This window comes from Phalacrocorax carbo, chromosome 19, assembly GCF_963921805.1.
Source record: "Phalacrocorax carbo chromosome 19, bPhaCar2.1, whole genome shotgun sequence".
Lineage (NCBI taxonomy): Eukaryota > Metazoa > Chordata > Aves > Suliformes > Phalacrocoracidae > Phalacrocorax > Phalacrocorax carbo.
The window spans coordinates 7,047,767-7,067,713 of NC_087531.1; the positions used below are offsets into that span (position 1 = coordinate 7,047,767).

Sequence of the window (19,947 nt, forward strand, 5' to 3'; positions counted from 1 at the left end):
ACGTGGACTGTTCACGGCAGTGCCTATCATAATCCAATTAACAAGGATTAGGCTCAAAGCTGAGCTTTCAAACAGACTCTTGCAACTATGATTTGAAAGGGTTGGAGGAATCTTCATTTGAAAGGATCTGTGGGAATTAGTGAGGATACACTGAAAAGGTGATTTCTGATCCAGCTTTCTGGTGCAGATTTGCAACAGCTTTGCCCTAGCAAAGCTCTGCAGCTAATTTAATTTTGGATGCAGATGTATGATGAAGGTTTTACAAAAGCATCTTCGCAGTACATGATGCCAATATTGAAGGGTTGCCTCTTCCCAGAACAAGCAGAGTAAGTGGGTCTGACCTCGCTTCCTTGAATCACGACTAGCTGCGATCCCACAAGAAACACTGCTGCCCCACTGCAGTGTTCTTCAAGCCTCTTCTGCAACTGATGTCAAAGTCAACGATCTCTGGGCTTGCCAGTCTGTCCCTAGGGCTTATTCTTTTTTTAACTGTAGAAGTCTTTACACAGGGTAACCTCAGGGCCCTTTCAGTACTCAGTTGCATAAACACATACAAACAACATTAATGAAATAATTAGAAACGATCCTTGTGAAGCCCAGAGGAGGTCAGCAGGGAGAAGTAATTTTTCCCAGACTTCAGAATGGAAATTGTTCTTTGAACAGAGCTCTAGCCGGCACTCACTGGCCCTCGGGCTTCTCAACTAGGGATGGAGACAAAACCCCAGTCCCAGAGGGCAAGAATTCAGAGCTAGTATTTTCACATCTTTTAACTTTCAGACAAATCCAACCCAGTGGCCTTCTGCTTCCATCAGAAGTAAGCCTCCCCTGTACTCCATGATGTAGTCACTGATGTTAAGCACCACAAGTGCATTAACTGCCCAGTGTTGTTAGTACAAAGCATAAATTCAGAAGAGTGTTTTAACAACTAATTTAGCATGTGCTAAATAGATAGGACCCCACCTGCCAACTCCCATTCCTATCAGCTGCTTTTGTGTTATCTAAACCATCTTGTCACAGAATCCAGTGAATCATCAAAATCCAGAGTTATTCTGGTAATGGGGAACCAGAAAAAGCTTCAACCTTGAGTGTCCAAATCCCTGACTGGTGTGTGGGGTCTGCTGGTGACCTGCGGTGGGACACAGGGCAGGTCCCTCCCCTCCTCTGCACCTCCTCTCCCTGCATCAGGCTGGCAAATGCTCAGGACCTTCACAGCTCCAACAAGCATTATGCATTAATGTCTGAATAATGCCTCATGATCCACAGCAAGCATGAGCAAATGCAAATGATTATTAAAGTGAAAAATGTAGGATGGCTTTAAATATTTCTGGAGTTTCAGAAGGACTCGCTCCAGGGAACTGCTTTTATCTAAAAAGCAAAGCAGCCAAGCCCTCAAGTATCTGGAGACAAAAACCAGAAGATTTCTCAAAAACCGATAACTTAATGGTCTTCCATCAAAACAAGCCTCAATGAAGCGTCACCAAATTAGTATCTATCTTAATGCTATACTGATACAAGGGTGCTTCTAAGCTTGACATACTTAAGCAAAATATGAATTTCATCCTCATGGAAATGGAAACTACTCGCTGCTGCTCACCTCCAACCCTAGGCAGGTGACCCTCGGTCCTACATCTAGTATTTAGAAGTAGCCACATTCTTTTTCACTTCAAAAGTAAAAAAGACATTCAGACATCAAGTCCTTAATCTTTTTCCCAGAGAGAGAGATCTCTAGAGGAGCACTCCCCAGTAAAAACACATCTGTCTCCCAAAGGAAACAGAAACAAAACCGCCTCACGGGCTTCTACTTACCGAAAGGCTTTGTACGCAGGTCGGAACCAGCAGACGTAGCTGCAGGGACTGAAGAGGATAAGCCAGAGGATGGCCAAACCAAAATTGACGCCATAGCCTCCCCCAATCCACCATGCCAGGCATGCAATTATATTCACCACTAGCGTGATGCAGTAAACTGTAAAGAGGGCAGAGGAAAGACCATGAGGTTGTGCAGTTTCATGGCTTCATGCAAAAAGGAAACATCCGGAATTAAAACAGAAAGGGTCCACGCTGCAGTGGGAAACTCAAGCCCAATAATGCAGCTGCTCCAAGCGAGTGGCAGGTCCCTGCGTGACCCCAGGAGCCGGCAGCACAGACACATCCATCTCCAGAGGGAGTGCTGCAGCAGAGGGGTGAGGAAACTCTTTTGGGAACCGCCAAAGGATGGAGAACTGGGTCGCAACCAGCGCGACCAATACTCAGGTCAGCATTATTATGAATTACGAGCAAGGGTCAACTCCCATTTGTAGCAAAACCCCTTTATGAGAGGAGAGGGGTGTAAAACACTGCCCTGCACCCAGCCTCAATATGACTTTGGTCTCCATGCTCACTGAGGCTGGCTCAGGAGCTATTACAGAGCCAGCACAGTGCCTTGCGGGCTCTCCCTCTGCTTCCCTGGGCCTCTGAGGAAGCTTGGAAGTTAGCTTCAGGGTTTATAAGTGCTGCCTCGAGCGAGTGGATAAGCAAACTCCAATCAAGCTGAGAACACGTGACCACAGGGGTGGCTTAAAGGCCTTTTCACATCCCTGTTCCTGACGCTTGGATAAAAAGGAACAGTTGAAAACGGCCGCCAGAGCACACCAGTGCTGTGCTAAGTAGATGCGCATGAAGTGATGCTGCTCCCCCCTTTCCCTGAAGCTCAACGTCACCACAAAGGGGGACTTGCATACTTCCCAGCTTTCACCAGCTGAGCTTGGTCCCCACACCAGGGGCTCCCCGCTATCCTAAATCATAGAATTACAAAATATCCTGAGTTGGAAGGGACCCACAAGGATCATCAAGCCCAGCTCCTGTCCCTGCACAGGACAGCCCCAAATTCACACCATGGCTCTGAGGGCCTTGTCCAAGTGCTTCTGGAATATCGCCAGCCTTGGTGCCGTGATGCCTCCCTGGGGAGCCTGTTCCAGGGCTCCACCACCCTCTGGGGGAAGAACCTTCTCCTAATACCCAGCCTAACCCTCCCCTGGCACATCTCCCTGCCATTCCCTCGGGGCCTGGTGTCGGTCACCAGAGAGGAGAGATCAGCGCCTGCCCCTCCTCCTCCCCTTGGGAGGGAGCTGCAGAGCGCCATGAGGGCTGCCCTCAGCCTCCTCTGCTCCAGGCTGAACAAACCAAGGGACTTCAGCCACTCCTCGTACAGTTTCCCCTCTAAACCCTTCCCCAACTCTGTGGCCCTCCTCTGGACACTCTCTAGTAGCTTTATACCCTTAATGTCCTGTGGCGCCCAACACTGCCCACAGCACTCGAGGTGAGGCCGCACCAGCGTGGAGCAGAGCGGGACAATCCCCTCCCTTGCCCAGCTGCAATGCAGGGCTTGATGCACCCCAAGTCCTCCACACGCTCCCCTCAATACTCCAGGGTCTCCCTGCAGCTGTCTTGCATCTCCCCAGGCTCTGCCAGTGTTGAAGAGGCTTAGCCCAATTACAAGCTTCTATTTTGGAAAAACAGGTGGTAACTCAAACTTTGCATTAACTCGTCTCAATTAGCACAGATGAAGATAAATGAGGAGGCAGAGGGTCCAAACACAAAAGACCCTTCAGTACTGCCTGATGATGAGCTCACAGTAACACTTTGGACCCTGGCCCCATTTATTCAGTTAAAAGTAAATCCCTGAATTTCTCTTCACTCGTGGTAAGTGAACATGCCCTGCCCGTTCCTTGCTTCACCTGCACATCACCAGCTTGGTCCTCTGATGCCTGACACCAGTCTGGCCTCTCCTTCCAACTCTTCTCGTTCCTCCTCTTGGCACAGACCCACCTGCCTTCACACAGCCCAGGGGCTGCTAAACAACTACAAAGTTTTGTGGTCGTAAAATAATATTGACAACACAGTTGGGAGAATCTAGCGTGGAAAGCGTCCGAACCCAGCTGCTGCTTCTGACACCCAAGTTACATGTGAGTTAAAATAAAAGATTGTTTTACTACAAAGAAAATTCTTCTGAGCGGCTAACAACAAGGCTTTATATGCAATGGTTTCAATGTATCTTAATATTGGGGGGAAGAAAGAATTTGAATTATTTAAATTGCATTTATACAGTAATTAGCTGTACTTCTCCAAATTTCTGTTTTCAGAAATTATTTATTCTCCAGAAGTCACTTAGTAAAATAAAAAAACCCCAAAGTCAAGAGCACCTATAAAGTTTTAAGGAACTTCTGGTTCTCCCTGAGCAGCAGGTAGGAGTTGGCTCTCCAGTAGTGGGAGCTCTGGTACAGGTTTCCCCAAATCACCATCCACCTTAACAAAATCTTCACATCAAATTAAAGTAATGAGCATTCAACCTTCTAGCAGCAACTTTTATGTTTCTATTTTTAGAGTTGGCCTTTTCTTGTTTACCGTCTTCCCTCCACGTGTGTCTCTCTCCATCCCATCCCCAAAAGTCGGGGAGACGCCAAAAGAAAGTGTGTTGCAGACAGACATTTAAAACTTCTGGTGTAAATGCCAGGTCTCCTCAGCCATGCCTAGACTAGTTGCCCAAATGGCTGGCACCTTTCCAGCATGCCATTAACTTGACTGAGGGGCGCTTTGTTTAGGAAGAGCTTCAGTCAAAGGCAGCTTTACAGCATGCAACATTTAGCCAGTTAGTCTGAAGGGACAAGCAGTTTCTTCAGGCAAGAAAATTACAGAGCTCATTTCAGCATCTCTAAATAACAAAAGAACAATGGAGTGATAGATTATGCTATTATTTATGCACACAAATCTCTCTCATACACACATCCTATGCATCCAGAATAAAAGCCATGCCACCAAACGCGTATCTGGCAGAAAACAAGCTTTCCTTCAGTGAGAAGGGTAAATAGGATGACAAGCATTTGGGGAAAAAAGATAAGCAAGGCAAAAAGATTTTTTATCTTCCAAAGCACTCCCTGTGGTTCTCTAGGCCTGCCACACCATTTTTCAGCCTATTTCATTCCTTGGAGAAGAATGGTCAATTTTTGTTGCTGGCTTTTGAATGTCTAAGCCAGACAACACAAGCCCAGAGCCAGGAGGTCTGTTCGTACAGAATATCAGCACATCACCAGCTGTGACCGAGAGGATCAGTGCCCTTCTCCAGCAGGACGGGGGATGTCTTGCAGGTTATGGAGAGCTAAGGAAGAAACAGCACCTGGCTAGAAAAACTGCTTCGATTGGGAGGGGAAATCTGGGGATGGCACAAACAAGGGGGAATTTTAGCCTTCCTAAAGTGAGGTGGGGAGACAGGGAGGAAGCAAATGAGCCACGTTTATTTTCTTGCCTAAAGTTCTCCTATTCATCTTAGTTTAGGTGAACTGGGAATTACTTTAAGATGGCTATTTTGGTGAGTAAAACATCACTTGATGTTAATAAAGGTATCAAATATGGTCGTCTTTTTTTGTCCCCAAATTTACTAATAGACTTTTCTAGCACTGATACTCTCTCCTTTGTTCAACAGCAGCTCTGCGGCAAAGACTCAAAGCACAGCAGCTTAAAATTTGGTTATAAGTTATATTACAGTATTCCAAGATGAATCCTTTTTTCCTCATCAACTAATTGCAGTCGAAACTTTAAAGCATTTAAGTCATTAAGATCTACGGTTTTTTCACTACACACACACGTCCTCCCAGCACAGGTTTCTTATTCAACTTACAGATCCATACGTGGTAGATCCTCTTCACCAGAGACTGATAACCGATGGGAATTTCATCAGCAAAATTCTGGTAGAAACACGGTTCCAGAGGGATAAACGTGGGGAGTGGCGGGAAGTTATTCACCTTTTCTGCAACACAAACCACAGATGTTAGCTGAACGCAGAAACGTTCTCATACAGCTGAGCAAGCATAATATCCTCCACACCTTCCCAATACACAGCCAAGGGCACCTAGGTCAAGGGGACTCACAGGAATCAAAAGAGAAAACTATCACCTGCTCTGGACCTTCACGTTACTCCCTGCAGTGCGTTCATCCTTACCCTGGACGCCAAACATCTCATTCTCCTTCAGCAGCGGACGCGATATTTAAATTAGCACACGCAAGGCTTAGAGCGAGGCATAGAAATGAGCTAATAAGCAACACATGGATTTGATACCTTTACATGTCAGTGTAAAGTTGTGCAAAAGGCGCTGCAAGACCAAAAAAACAACCTTAAAATAAGCTCCAGGATGAGGTTTCCCAGGAAGGGCAGAGAGGCCAGCAACATCTGGGGGAAACAGGCTGCACAGAGGATTTTAGTTACAACCTCTCAGAACACCAAAGCAAGAGGAAAGGCTGACGACTGTCCAGCCAAGCAGATCCACCTTCAGGCACCAGCTCTGAGTAGGTGGGCTTGCTGGCACGTGGATCAGGCCTCAGGACCTGTAGTAGCTATGTCCCTGTGACAGTAAGGAAGGGTGCCTTTGGAAAGGTTTCTCTCCATCTGGAATTTAGTTTGCAGATATCCAGTTCAGGGAAGGCAAGCCAGATGTCAGGGATGATTTTGTGACAAGGCTCATGAACATACCCCTTTTACTTTGAAAATCAAGTTTTCCCTGTGAGGTTAAATCCCAGCAAAAAAAAAAAAAAGAAAAAATAAAAAAAGCTGTGCATTCAGAGACAATAAATCAGCAAATGCTGGCAAAAGCAATATGGTGAAGAAAACCTTACCTTGGGAAGACACTATGTTTTAAAACTGAGTCATTAAATGCCTAAATCCTCTGCACTTAAGCTGCTGTCAGCTTCTAAACAGATGCACAGATCTGTGTGTATATCGTGTGCCTGAACATGTGTTTCTACATGTTTGAGAATGTTTGCTCTTGCCTTCCAGTGCTGATTAAAGTTTGATTCCAGGGCGTTGTGACTAATTGTCTCTAGTCCACTTCAGCCCCAGTAAACAATTAAAAACAACCAGAGGAAGAGATGAAGAATGTCCTGGGAAAACCTCCAAATGGCACAGAAGACGAGAGGAAATGTCTGAACAAGAACTGTCAGCACAAGAGTTACCCTTCTCTTGCCATTATCTCCCTGCGAGAAGACATTTTGCAGTAGCAGCTTCTTAGCATCATCTGAAGGTTTGCAGGGAAGAGTCTGAAGCTGTAAGCCATGCTTTAGGAAAGAAAGGCTTTACTTCATGAAAGAAAAGGCATATTTTCATGCAGAAAATATGGTGAGGATAACACCCAGTGTGAGTATGTCAGAATTAAATATGGAATAATGTCTGAAGTCACCAGCCCAACTCGACTTCTCAGTAGACTCTTCTTTATAAAAACAAACATTAAGTCTTCTGCCCCTCCTCACCCATCTCTAAATGCATTTTACATTAATTCTGATACCCTCTAAAGCTGGTATTAGTTACTGGCTAACACCTACTGCTGACCCCACCACACATAGTGCTGAAATACCATGGCTGCTTTCAAAGTTCATAGTAATTTGGACTTCTTGGCAACAATTTTTTGTTTGCTATGAACACCTAATGGCCTTTCTCCTGGACAGTCTGTCCCAGCAGCCTACAAAGGGACAGAACAATGCTGGATCAAAGGAAAGGAAAGGGGCACAGCTTTTTAAAGCTAAAGAGACAGTTCTCTGGGGAAGTCAATAAGACCAAGATTAACCGACCACAGTAAAAGCACATTCTCTAAGAATCTTTTTTTTTTTTTTTGAGGGATGCAGAAAATTTTGTTCTGTCCCTCTTCAACAGCTGAAGCTGCAGCTACTTATTTGGTTCTGCTCTCTTCCCTTTTTTCTCTCCTACAGTACAGATCTGTCACGGGCAGTAGAGCTCCTGCCAGCCTCTAGTGCAGAACTCCAAATGGTGGGGCCAACCCAACTGGCCTGCTGGGCGCCAGCTGCAGCAGTTTGTCATTTTTCAAGCTCACAAAATATTCCAAGACCTTCCACAATTGTTTGTTAGGTACACAAAGATCGGGACTGCACCTCCTCTCTCTTGCTGCCCAGCTGCAAAGCAGCCCAATGGCCACTTTCTCCCCACCCAGAGACCCTGTAGTTTTCAACTGTTCTGGGTTACTCTGAAGAATAGACAAAACAAATAAAACAAAAATATCCCCTTTCAAGCTGACTGCATAGCGTGGGGTGCTACAGCGCTCCCATCAAGGCTAGGATCAACACATTAGATCAGCAAGCACAACCCGTGCTTTCAAAAACCAAACCGTATTACCAATGAGCAGCAGCTGCACACAAGCCCCAGACTTTCTCTTAATTTAAAAAAGTTGGGAAGAATTTTGTTACTAATTTCACTGCAAGTAAAATTAAGATGTATTAATATCAATAGCACAGCTAGGAACGCTGTGGAAAGTTGTTTAGCCTCTCTAAGGAAGAAATTATTCTCACGTAATTTTTTGTGAATAAATTCCATCCTCATAAAACTTTCTAACAAGCGATACCTGAGCGTTTATTGCTGGAACAGTAACCTCAGCTGGCAAATGTACATTGGATACAGCATAAACAGTGAATGTGACCAAGGCGGGAAAAAGAGAAGTAGCTGAAGAGCTTTAGGGATCAGTAAGATCTCAGGAAGGGAGGCTTGTCGCACACCTGATGCATTACAGCCATCACAGCATACTGAAAAACATTATCCGAAGCCCTTCTCCCTACATTGCCATACTTTGAAGTGCTCTTACCTGCCATTTCTAATAGGAGTGTTCCTTCCAGAAGTTTCAGACAGATAGATAGCAACAGTTCTATTGGAGAAAGAAAATCAGGTCAGCACATGTCACTAACCAGCACCCACAGAATCTCCTGGAATCAGGAGCGTCTCCAGTAGCGCTTGACAGACTGCGAGCCTGGGGTTCCCACTACAAACTATTCATCTCCAATTGCCCACAGGAGGCACACTGGAACCTTACAGAAAGGATCACAATTTCTCCTTGTACACGTGAAGCTCCACCTGGCAGCATCCCACTGCCAGCCACTTTTAAGGCTCGTATTATTCAGCAACAAACGTGCTCTTAGTGGCACCTGGCAAAGGTTGAGGATACACAGAGAGCTGCTGCCAGAACATGTGTACCTTCCAGCTGCAGCCAGACAACAAGCTGAGACAGACAGCTCTGGTTGGGACCCAGCAAAGCACATACATCGGAAGAGAAATCTGTACGAGCTCACCAGACTTAATGCCTTGTTTAGGTGTTGAGATGATTTGTTGGCTCCCGGCTCTCTGTGGACCTTCCCAACTGCTGAAACAAACAGATAATCACTGTTAGCTGGCAAGTAAACTGCTGTTACAAACCCCAGCATCCCTCATTATTTTAATAATTCTGCACAACCCTTCTTAAAATACAGATTCATTCTTCCTGTTATCGCCATTGAACATGACGGTAATGCTGGAAGAATCAAATCCTGCAAAGTTTACTCTGCGTCAGCCGTGTTGATGATTTTGGCAGAACCAATCGCACAGATGAAAACTGCAGCGAGGTCTGTGCTGAGCTTTGACTCTACCCCTTCTTCGTTAAGGATAAAAACACTGTGTGCCCCCACCTGCAAATCCCAGAATGGAAACACAAGAGTACCACAAAACCACCCTCTAAACCAGCACTGCATGGTCTGACAAGAGGTATCAAGAACGAAGGAAGTCCAGACTAAAAACTGCCCCTACAAAGACACAACACACATCACATGCTGCTGCCGGCACCGACAGCAGCCGCAGCACTGAGGTCAGAATAGCTGCGTTGTATGCAAAGGATTTACAGCAGCTTGTTTCCCTTTTCTGCACCTCTGTACTTTCCTCCTGCGTGCCCTGCGTATGGTCTGGAGGGTGCAGAGTTTACACTGGCACAATTATTTCGTTCAGGTTGCGTTTTACTTTTCTTTTTAATTGAGCTACTCTAGCACAGCTTTGTAGAGCTGACAGCACTTTGGTAAGAAGTGGGACCTGTACAGGCAGTTTATTCCTCCTATACGTAGAGATGCAGTTACATACAAGCTTACCTACATCTACACAGATGAGAATGTACTATTTTGCTTGTACCAGTCTAAAGAAAGCAACAGAGTGTGGACAGGAAAGCTATGTCAGTTGTGAGCTGCTTAGGGCTGGGACTCCCTCATTAAAGGCTCACACAAGTGAAGCCTCTGGGCTTTCCCACAATACAGACATTACCCAGCATCTGACAAGTGTTTTATAACTTATGATTTAGAAATGGAAGCATTTTGCTTTGCCTTTTTTCAATGTGTGAATAGAAAATAAAGTATGAAGACAGTGAAGAATACAATTAAAACTTCACCCCACCCATCTGCAGCTGTTCCCAGCTGAGATCTGTAAATTTTGGGGGAAGAACAAATGACACATGAACACCAGTTTCGCTAACACACTAAGAGAAAAGAATGATAAGCAAATGAGTAAGGTCCTTCTTCAGAAGAGGATTATTTAGTTCATGTACTTCAGTACCAATGTCTCACAGCTGCAGAGCTGTGGGAGGCATCAGCCTATCCACCGGAAAAGGGACCAGAAGGAAAGACCAAGGGACACATTCCTGGCTTGACGGGGGCACCACGACCAAACAGTAGCTCTCCTGTGCCCTCCCTTCTCGAGGAGACAACTGTGGTGCTGTTGAGTGGCTTTAACTCAAATAAATAGATTAAAAAAACAGAGAAAGCAGCATTGCAGTGATCCACTCCCTTACCTTGCCCAGTTGTTGACATTCACTTGCTTATCTCCTCATAAATCTCAGCCACAGTTTGATGCTTTGAAGACAGAGTACATTATCATGTAAAGAAGCTACAACAGAAATTACTGAATGTTCCTCTCTTCAGCAACCTTTGCTTTTATGACTAATCTCACAGAAGTTCCTGGGACAACAACTATAAATTCCCTACAGAAAGATGTGTTTTGGAACCACAAAGCAGCACTAAGAATATTTTTTCTGCAAGGACAAGCGCATACAACCAAGTTTTACCCTGAACAATCAGTTCCTGAAATGTATTGACCTTCCACTGGTTCAGCTGCACCGAGACTCCAGCCTGGCTCCCGGTGAAAGCAAAGGGAGCTTTCCCCCATGGACACCTACAGCAACAAGCTCAAGCCTTTTGCGGGCATGAACTCAGACTCAAGGATCCAACACAATGACATTTTTACTCAGTGCTCTGAGATATACTTGCACAGGAGTCGCTGTTTTCATACCTCCCCAGCTCACCACTTAATTTGGGCAGGATTTCTGCAAACTCTTAATTGCAGGGTCTTGGGATAACAGGCCTCAGACATACAGTCAGGGAAAAATCTTGTGCCTAATAAGAGATGATGCCACTCAGCTCAGATGGCCGGTGTCCAAGACTCCTTTAGGGGGAAAATTTCACTGTGCAGCCTAACAATCCTCCAGTTGAGCTCCAGTTGTGAGATCCTGGCATAAGGAAATAGATTTGCAGCAAATACAGATAAACAGGTATCATCCAACCACACATGAATTTGTGCAAGACAACACCACATATAAATAAGCTCTCTATTCACCAGAATGTTTTCAGCTGAGCTGGGAACAGACAAAACCCAACATCCTGCATCTCACTGCAGAGATTTCTTCATATATAATCCACTCTTTGCGGAGGGAGGAAAAAAACACACACATTAAGGAAACCATGGTGTGAAGTGAACTTCCTTTTTCCACTTTGCTCATCCGCGGTCAATGAATAACTCCAAAGTTTACAGTCCAACACACATGACTAACAAGAGCCCACGGGAGACACTGGGAGCTTTTCTTCACCAGTGCTTCAAAGGTAAAAATGCCCTCTGTCATTTTAAGATATGGTATTTTCCTTTTAAACCAAGACACGTATGCAAGCTGTTTTTCTAGGCAGACAATAACATGATTATTTTGAATGTGACTTTAGTGTGAAATACGTTTCACCATCTCAGATCAGGGAAAATTCTCTGAAGGAAAACCAGCAGCAATCTGCTTGAGGCATGTTATATGACGGCATGAATGTTACTATTTAATCCCCTTGTTTATTCTGCCTATATTACAGTAAATACTTTTTAAAGTTTCAGTTACTTCTCACTACTTCTTTCTCCAAAAAGAGAGAAGGGCAGTAGGGGAAATGAATAAAGGACAGGCCAAAAGAGGAGTGGTGACAGGGAGATGGGAGAGCTAAACTCATTCCTGCTTTGCCATAAACCCACATGGTGACCTGAGGCAAGCCCCCCAAGACCAGATTCACAGGACACTGGTTCCTCCCGTGCCATCTGCAGACATCCCATCCAAACCCAGAAGAGCCTGACACCCTAAGCTTTCCATCCAGCAAAATCCACCAGCCTCTGAAGTCTTGCTTTATGATAGCAGTACAGAAAATATCCTATTTTCATTCTAACATGATGACTGTAGCGAGGATAAGAGCTTCTACGCAGATCTATACTCAAGGGTCTAATCTAGAGTACTTTGCCAAAAGCAAAGTGAGAGGCAGGATCCGTACACAACAGCAGAACTTGCCAACACTCCCTCATAAGACAACAATTTAATGATTAGAGCACAAGGGGAATGAGAAGACCTGGGCACAATACAGTTCTCCTAAAAATGGTTCAAGCTCACTCCTCCAGGGAGTCCTATCGCCAGAGCCCAGGCTTTCGGAAGTCACTTCACACTGCAAGCCAGCAGACCCCAGACATTTCGGAAGAGCAAATGGCCTAAAGCAAGGGCACCCCACAGGGATCTGGGAGACTTGGAGCTAAACCACCAGACTCAGCAGGGAATCAATGTGGCCTCCAGTCTTCCCAAGACAAGCAAATGCCTTGCTTGTATGCCTCTCCAGTTGCATTTAAAAAGAAAGTGGTGACTCTGCACTGGTTTTAAGAGAAAAGGATGGTTCTGAGCCTCATTCAGATGCCAAACTCTTATGAGGAACTTCCCAGAGAGTCCAAAGCAGCAGAGGCCACTCTGCAAGGCACCAAAATGCTTGGCTCGGCTTTACGAACCTAGACTTCGTATAGCTGATGCAGTTTGTATTTGATAGTGTTTCCTCTCCCCACTGCGCACTGCCAGCCCTCGCAGAGTGTGACACTGCCCCTCTAGTGACACCAGCGCAATGTTTACAGCACCGTGCTTCAAATTAGATGAGGTGACAAAACCAGCCAGAAAAGCAATTCCAAAAGCTGCCCAGCACGACCAGTGAGAATGGGGAAACTGTTTATGGCAGCACTGGGCTGCTGAGAAAATGCACAGGGAACAATAAAGTTAGCAAGGGTAAGGCTCCTCCCGTGTCAGTCCGACTGACAGCTCCAAGTTACCAGAGCCTCTTGGGGATGCCAGGCTGTACAGGGCATTTTGCTGCCCCCTCTCCCCCTTGTCTCCCATCCTGGAGCTGGTGAGAAAGCACAACTGGAAGGAATTCCCCTCAGGTCTCTCCCAGTCTGTTTACACAGCCATACTTACTGCCTCAGCTGATGGGCAGAAGCCTTAATTTAGGTACTACAGAACCCACAGCAGACAAATGTTAACTTCAGTGTGAGCTCAGCCACTCAGGGTCAGAACTGCAGAAGACTCAAGAGAAAGACAGAAAGCATAGAAACACATGTGTTCAGGGCACGAGTCTATTCCACCACTTGTCACCTACTTGGACTGGCCTCATGTAGAGGACCTAGGCTGCAGACAGCAGTAATGACATTAACTGGGCCAGAATAACACTAAAAAGCAGATAAATTAATCTGTCAATTACCTGCTTAATTTCTAAACTAATGCTCTCTTAATCACTGGGTCAGATAAGACTTTCTCAAGCATTAACTATGCCCACTAAAATCCTAAGACAAAGAGGGGGAAATAAAATTACAATGTCCATGTGCCATCCCTATCAAGGGCAGTATGCGAAAGAGCTGTTACCCAAACCACACACGTCAAACAGCTCCATCCTTGCTCCTCACAGTTCCGGGAGAGTCACTTACATGAACCTCCCCGGCAGGAGCTGCGCAGCCGGCCTGCGCCCACCCTGCCCCGAGCGCACCAGCCTCACCCCCCTGGGGATCCTGGAGCTCCCCTGGGAGACCCGGCACTGGCAGAGGCACCCCAGGCAGCCGGGGGACCCGCAGGGGAGCACGGCGAGCACGGCCGGGGCACCCGCAGCCCTCGGGGGGACAGGAGCAGCCTCCACACACCCGCCGCCCTGCTCCGTGGGGGCCAGGGTACCCCTCGCCGCTCTCCGCCGGGGCTGCCCCCGATCCCTCCCCCGCAGCCGCCCCCCCCAGATCTGTCCCCAAGGCTCCCCCAAGCACGGACCCCCCCCGACACGCCTGCCCCGTCACCCCGCCGCTCTTGTCCCCAGGGTTGCCCCGTCACCCCCTCCCCGGGCACCCCCCACTGCCACACCCCGCCACAGAGGTACCCCGGTACCCCCGCACCCCCAAGCCCGGGGCCGGGGCCGCCGCACCGCCGCTGCCCGAGGCTGCCCGCGCTCCGTCCCGACCCCCACCTCCCCGCCGCTCCTTCCCCCGAGGCTGCCCCGCCGCTCCAGCCCGGTCCCGCCGCTCACCGTGCCCACCTCAAGGCGCAGCGCCGGAGCCCCGCCCCCCGGGCCCGCCGCGGGGCGCGCTGGGAAACAGAGTCCCCACAACGACCGCCGCGGCCGCGCTCCCAGCAGGGCGGACTACAATTCCCAGCGTGGCCCGCGACACCCCATCGCTGGTCATGTGAGGTGCCAGCCGGCTGCGGGCGCGGGCGCGGGCGGAGGCGCGGCGGAGAGGGCTACGGCGACCGGGAGGGACAGAATTGTCAGGGGGTGTAGGGCGTGGGGCCGTGTCCCCGTCCCCGCTGGGGAGTCTTTGCCGCCCCGAGGGGGTGGGTTTGTCATAGCCCGTTCACCAAACGGGTACATGAGTGTGTGGATGGCCCCTGAGGGGTGGAGCAGCATCAGCGGTGGTGCCATAGAATCATGGAATGCCCTGAGTTGGAAGGGACCCACAAGGATCATCAAGCCCAGCTCCTGTCCCTGCACAGGACAGCCCCAAATTCACACCATGGCTCTGAGGGCCTTGTCCAAGTGCTTCTGGAATATCGCCAGCCTTGGTGCCGTGATGCCTCCCTGGGGAGCCTGTTCCAGGGCTCCACCACCCTCTGGGGGAAGAACCTTCTCCTAATACCCAGCCTAACCCTCCCCTGGCACATCTCCCTGCCATTCCCTCGGGGCCTGGCGTTGGTCACCAGAAAGAAGAGATCAGCACCTGCCCCTCCTCCTCCCCTCAGGAGGGAGCTGCAGAGCGCCATGAGGGCTGCCCTCAGCCTCCTCTGCTCCAGGCTGAACAAACCAGTGACTTCAGCCGCTCCCCATACAGTTTCCCCTCTAAACCCTTCCCCAACTCTGTGGCCCTCCTCTGGACACTCTCCAGCAGCTTTGTATTACAGAATCACAGAATGGCAGGGGTTGGAAGGGACCTCTGGAGATCATCCCGTCCCACCCCTGCTTGAGCAGGCACACCCAGAGCAGGGGCACAGGGCCACATCCAGGTGGGGTTTGAATGTCTCCAGGGAAGGGACCCCACAGCCTCTCTGGGCAGCCTGTGCCCCTGCTCTGGCACCCGCACAGGGAAGGGGTTTGTCCTCATGTTCAGGTGGAACTTCCCATGTTCCAGCTTGTGCCCCTTGGCCTGTCATTGGGCACCACTGAAAAGAGTCCGGCCCCATCCTCCTGACACCCACCCTTCAGATATTTATAAGCATTGATGAGATCCCCCCTCAGCCTTCTCTTCTCCAGGCTGAACAAACCCAGGTGTCAGCCTTTCCTCGGAGAGATGCTACAGTCCCCTGATCATCTTGGTTTCACTCTGCTGGGCTTGCTCCAGCAGTTCCCTGTCCTTCTTGAACCGGGGGGCCCAGAACTGAACACAGTAGTCCAGATGTATTGTTACTATACTGTGGCCATGGCCGAGGAGAGGCTCGGCCCTGCATGGACCTGGGTCCCCATTGCCCTGACCCACTTGTAACTCTTAAAATCCCCAGCACTGAGGTGCCCGCACCCCTCACAGGTGCTGCCAGCCTGCACAGGCCACGTGCCTCAACACTGCTGGTACTGTTTTCTTTTTTAGATAAACAGAGCGAGTTTGGGACAGGGGGTTTGTGCCGTGCCCCTCCTGGCAGCACCCTGCAGAGGACACTCTGGCACCAGAGCTACTTTGGAGGCACCCCCGGGCTCCATCTCCAAAGAGTGTTACAGCATTCAGCTGTCAGCTCAGGCCCTCAGCGCATCGCCCAGTTTTAGTTGCTGAATTAATTACAATAGTCAATAGGTGATAGCTGGGTTGGGGACCCAGGACTATGTGGACACTGAGGAGATTGTTGTTTACAGTACAGTGCCCCTGTGCTCGGCACTGGTGAGGCCGCACATTGAATCCTGGGTTCAGTTTTGGGACCCTCGGGACAAGAAGGACCTTGAGGGGCTGGAGCGTGTCCAGAGAAGGGCAATGGAGCTGGGGCAGGGTCTGGAGCACAAGTGTGCTGGGGGGCGGCTGAGGGAGCTGGGGGGGTTAGCCTGGAGAAGAGGAGGCTGAGGGGAGCCCTTCTCGCTCTCTGCAGCTGCCTGAGAGGGGCTGGAGTGAGGGGGGGGCTGGTCTCTGCTCCCAAGTCACCAGGGACAGGGCGAGAGGGAACGGCCTCAAGCTGCGTCAGGGGAGGATTAGATTGGATAATAGGGAAAATTTCATTACTCAGAGTGGTCAGGCATTGGAAAAGGCTGCCCGGAGAGGTGGGGGAGTCACCATCCCTGGGGGCATTTAAAAGATGTGTAGACATGGCACTTTGGGCCATGGTTTAGGAGACATGGGGGTGTTGGTTTGGCAGTTGGACTTGATGATCTTAGAGGTCTTTTCCAACCTTAATGATTCTATGATTCTAACATCTGTCATTAAATGCTGATTTAACTTCTGAATGAGAAAATTAGCAGCAGCAACAATGGAGCTGGTGCCTGGTGCTTGTGTGACTTACCACCTTCTGCAGTTCAGCAAAACAGGGTCATGAGGGTTGAACAGACCGATCACTCTGAAATCTTTGTGCTGACAGTGGTGTTCTGGGAAGCCCCTACCCAGCCATGCTGACAGCTGGATTTATATGCCTTCTGGATTTATACACTTTTGCTTGGTTCTATAGCTCCTTAACGTAGGCACCAATCCACTTTCAAGGTACCAGCTCTATGTAAATGCTGTTAAGTTGGCCATATATAAACCTTATCCTACTTCAAAAATATTTACAAGCCCTGGGGCTGTGGTTTCTGCAAACACAGCACTCCCAGCTCCAGGCTGTGTGATTCAGGCTCCTCACTCTAGCACTTAGCTGAGCAAATGCTGAGGCATTGCACCCCTAGTCTGCAAAGTTTTCCTAAAATACAGGTTTTGGGGCTCATTGCTTGTGTTTGGCCCCAGCTCTAGGCGGGCTGCCTGGCTTTGCCAGGGATTGCTCCCCAAAGCAGGCACAGGCCGTGCCACTGGCTGCAGTATTTGCCAGCTGGGTGAATATTTTGGGGGAGGGGAGGATCAGGCCTCCTGTCTCCATCGATCGGGAAACATCACAGACATGGAGGAATATTTTAGCTGTAAACCAGTAGAGGTCACTCCGCTCCAGTAAATCCAGTGCTACTGGAGACATGAGGCCACCAGTAAGAGAGGGAGTGCTTACTGGGGGAAGGCGGGATGTGCCACCAGAGCTCAGGGTTGGGGACACCGGGCACCCAGGTCACCCTTGTACCAGCAGCTCCTGTCCTCGCTGTGCTCCGCATGGGACAGACACGCTCAGGACTGCCCGAGCCTCTTGCTGAAGGTGTTTGAGCTTCCAGAGGCCTCTTGAACTCGTCCTTGCTGGCTCCCACGGACTGCAGAAGTTATCACTCCTCTTGCCAATTCCCAGCATCTCACTGGAACTAAAAGGCCATTTTTCGTAAACATGCTTTGTTTAAATAGTAGCTTTTTGCAAGGACTTTTTAAATGGCTTTCCCATGCTTCAATTTATTTATTAAAAAAAAAAGAAAAACATTATTTTTGTGGAAAAAGACATCTTTTTAAAAATGAAAACCAAATAAAAGTGCCAGCATGCAGCAGCTTGGCAGGGCCATGGACTGCTATGCCCGTGTCATGCCACAGCTCCGGCTGGTCCCTGCGTGCTCCGCGCTGGACACAGCAGTTCCCTGCACTCCCGGCCACCCCAGCTCCGCTCCTTCCCTCTCCAAACAGGATGATAATCCTTCCCCATGTCTGCCATGCCGTGTTTCTGGCTGTTCCCAGCTCTCGGTAGCAGCCAGGTTTTATCCTGCAATATAGAAACTCTGTGGGTGGGAACCATGAAGGAGAACGAGTGCTGCCTCCTGGGGACAGCAGAGCGGTAGCGGTTGGGCAGCCAGTGAGGCGAGACCCTGGGATTTACCGACCCTGCTGGGACAAGGATCCCTTTACGTTATTTCACTCTGCTCCACAGCTCCCAGATAGTTCAACCGCTCTGGATTTCTGCAGAGAGCAGGGAGCGCGCACCCAGGTGAGATTTTCAGGGGAAGGGGGAAGTGAGGATGAGATTTGCACACTTGATGCCCAGTGACACCCTTGAACCGACTGCACCCTGATGGAGAGGAGTCCTTGGATCCGAGTCCTTGGATCTAGAGCATGTATCTCCCTTCCTTCCCTCCTAGGACTAGGTACTGTCTGAAAATGAATCCATGTACGCCCTGCCCTGAAACGTGTCCCCAGTACAGCCAGGTGCAGTCACTGTCCTTGCCTCGGTAGTGCTTGAACAGTTTCCCAGATCTTGTGACCCTTCCCGGTGTGCACCTCGCTTTAAGTTACTCGGTAATACTGTACAACATCTAAAACCTAGCCTTGTGTCCAAATCATGCACTGGATCAGGGCTTCTGGTACGGCTTGGCCCTGAGCCTGCTGAAAAAAATAAAAGGTTTTTCCGTGACTTTGAGGACTTTGCTTCCAGTCTCAACATTCACTAAAATTTGGAATCACAGTCACTGTTTCCAACATTGTTGGTTTTTTTTACCTTGTAAAACAGACTTTATTTTTCTCCCTGTAAATTCTGTGCAATGTGCATCTATATACCTATGGAATACACCTCAATAAAAGATTTTCGTCCATACATTATATTACTTTTTATTTAATGTCATGAAAAATTCAGACAACACTTTTGTCCTTAAATAAACATCTCTCCCTCCCCTGCCCTCCCTTCCTAGCTGACTGGTCTGAAAGAGGAAATTTTATTTAGTTATTTTCTTTTCTTTAAAAAAATAGAAATTACAATCTTACAAGACAGAACATTCAATGAGAACAGAAGCATGTTCCTAAATCTAAAAAGTAAAACATTTCCATAAAACCTGTCGGTATCTACAGGTAGGTGTGTGTGAAGGGTGGTAAATGGAAAATAATGTTTTCCATTTCTTCCTTTCATTCATATAGATAAAAATAACATAAAACTGACTGAAACTTTATATATTTTTCTCTTTTTGCACCAACATTCACAAGAATATATATTATATATATTTTTTATCCATTTTTATACACAGAGTGAGGGTTCTGGAGGTGGAAATGCACACTCAGCTAAACTGCCAGAGCAAACAAACACACACAAAATTAATCTTCATCTGGAAAAGAGCAATCCCTTGTACCTGAGGTCGCCCTGCTCAAGGGAACTGCTGCCGAGGTCTGTTTGAAAGGAAGGCAGTAGAACTTCTCTTGGCCGGTGGGATGGAAACATCTCCGAGATGCCAAGGACGGGGCATCGAGGCGAGTTGGGGGTCTTGGGACTCCCATGCATGCCCTCCACTGGCCATATGCAGCTCCAGCGCAGGGGAGAGGGGAAATCTCCCTTTTTCAGGCATTTCATAGAATGGTTTAGGTTGGAAATTTGGACCTGGGCTTTTTCGTTCGCCCTTTCCCTACAAGCTCGATGCCTCGCTCTGCCAAGCTGCTGCTCTTGGTAGCACAGAGGGAGCACGCGTGAACTTGGCACAGCCACCGCAGCCCAGCACGTTCAGGCGAGCCCCAAGCAGAGGCTACAGCCAGCAGAGGTGCCG

The 19,947-nt window shown here is 48.5% G+C and overlaps 1 protein-coding gene across 7 annotated transcripts in view; it reads right to left on the bottom strand.

The window, feature by feature from the left end:
- Nucleotides 1-14,511, bottom strand: part of SCAMP4 (secretory carrier membrane protein 4) — a 32,230-nt gene extending 17,719 nt beyond the window's left edge. For 2 of the 7 annotated variants that reach the window (XM_064469892.1, XM_064469887.1), the window contains exons 1-5: nt 14,371-14,440; nt 9,094-9,164; nt 8,613-8,672; nt 5,651-5,779; nt 1,807-1,963 (exon numbers count right to left, since the gene is read on the bottom strand). In XM_064469892.1, the coding sequence (XP_064325962.1) occupies nt 1,807-1,963; nt 5,651-5,779; nt 8,613-8,619 (293 nt within the window). In that variant the 5' untranslated portion in view covers nt 8,620-8,672; nt 9,094-9,164; nt 14,371-14,440. Of the gene's footprint in view, nt 1-1,806; nt 1,964-5,650; nt 5,780-8,612; nt 8,673-9,093; nt 9,165-10,607; nt 10,990-14,370 lie in introns of those variants that run through there. The other 5 variants (XM_064469889.1, XM_064469891.1, XM_064469890.1 and 2 more) reach the window with 5 other exon arrangements.
- Nucleotides 14,512-19,947: the final 5,436 nt, after the last annotated feature.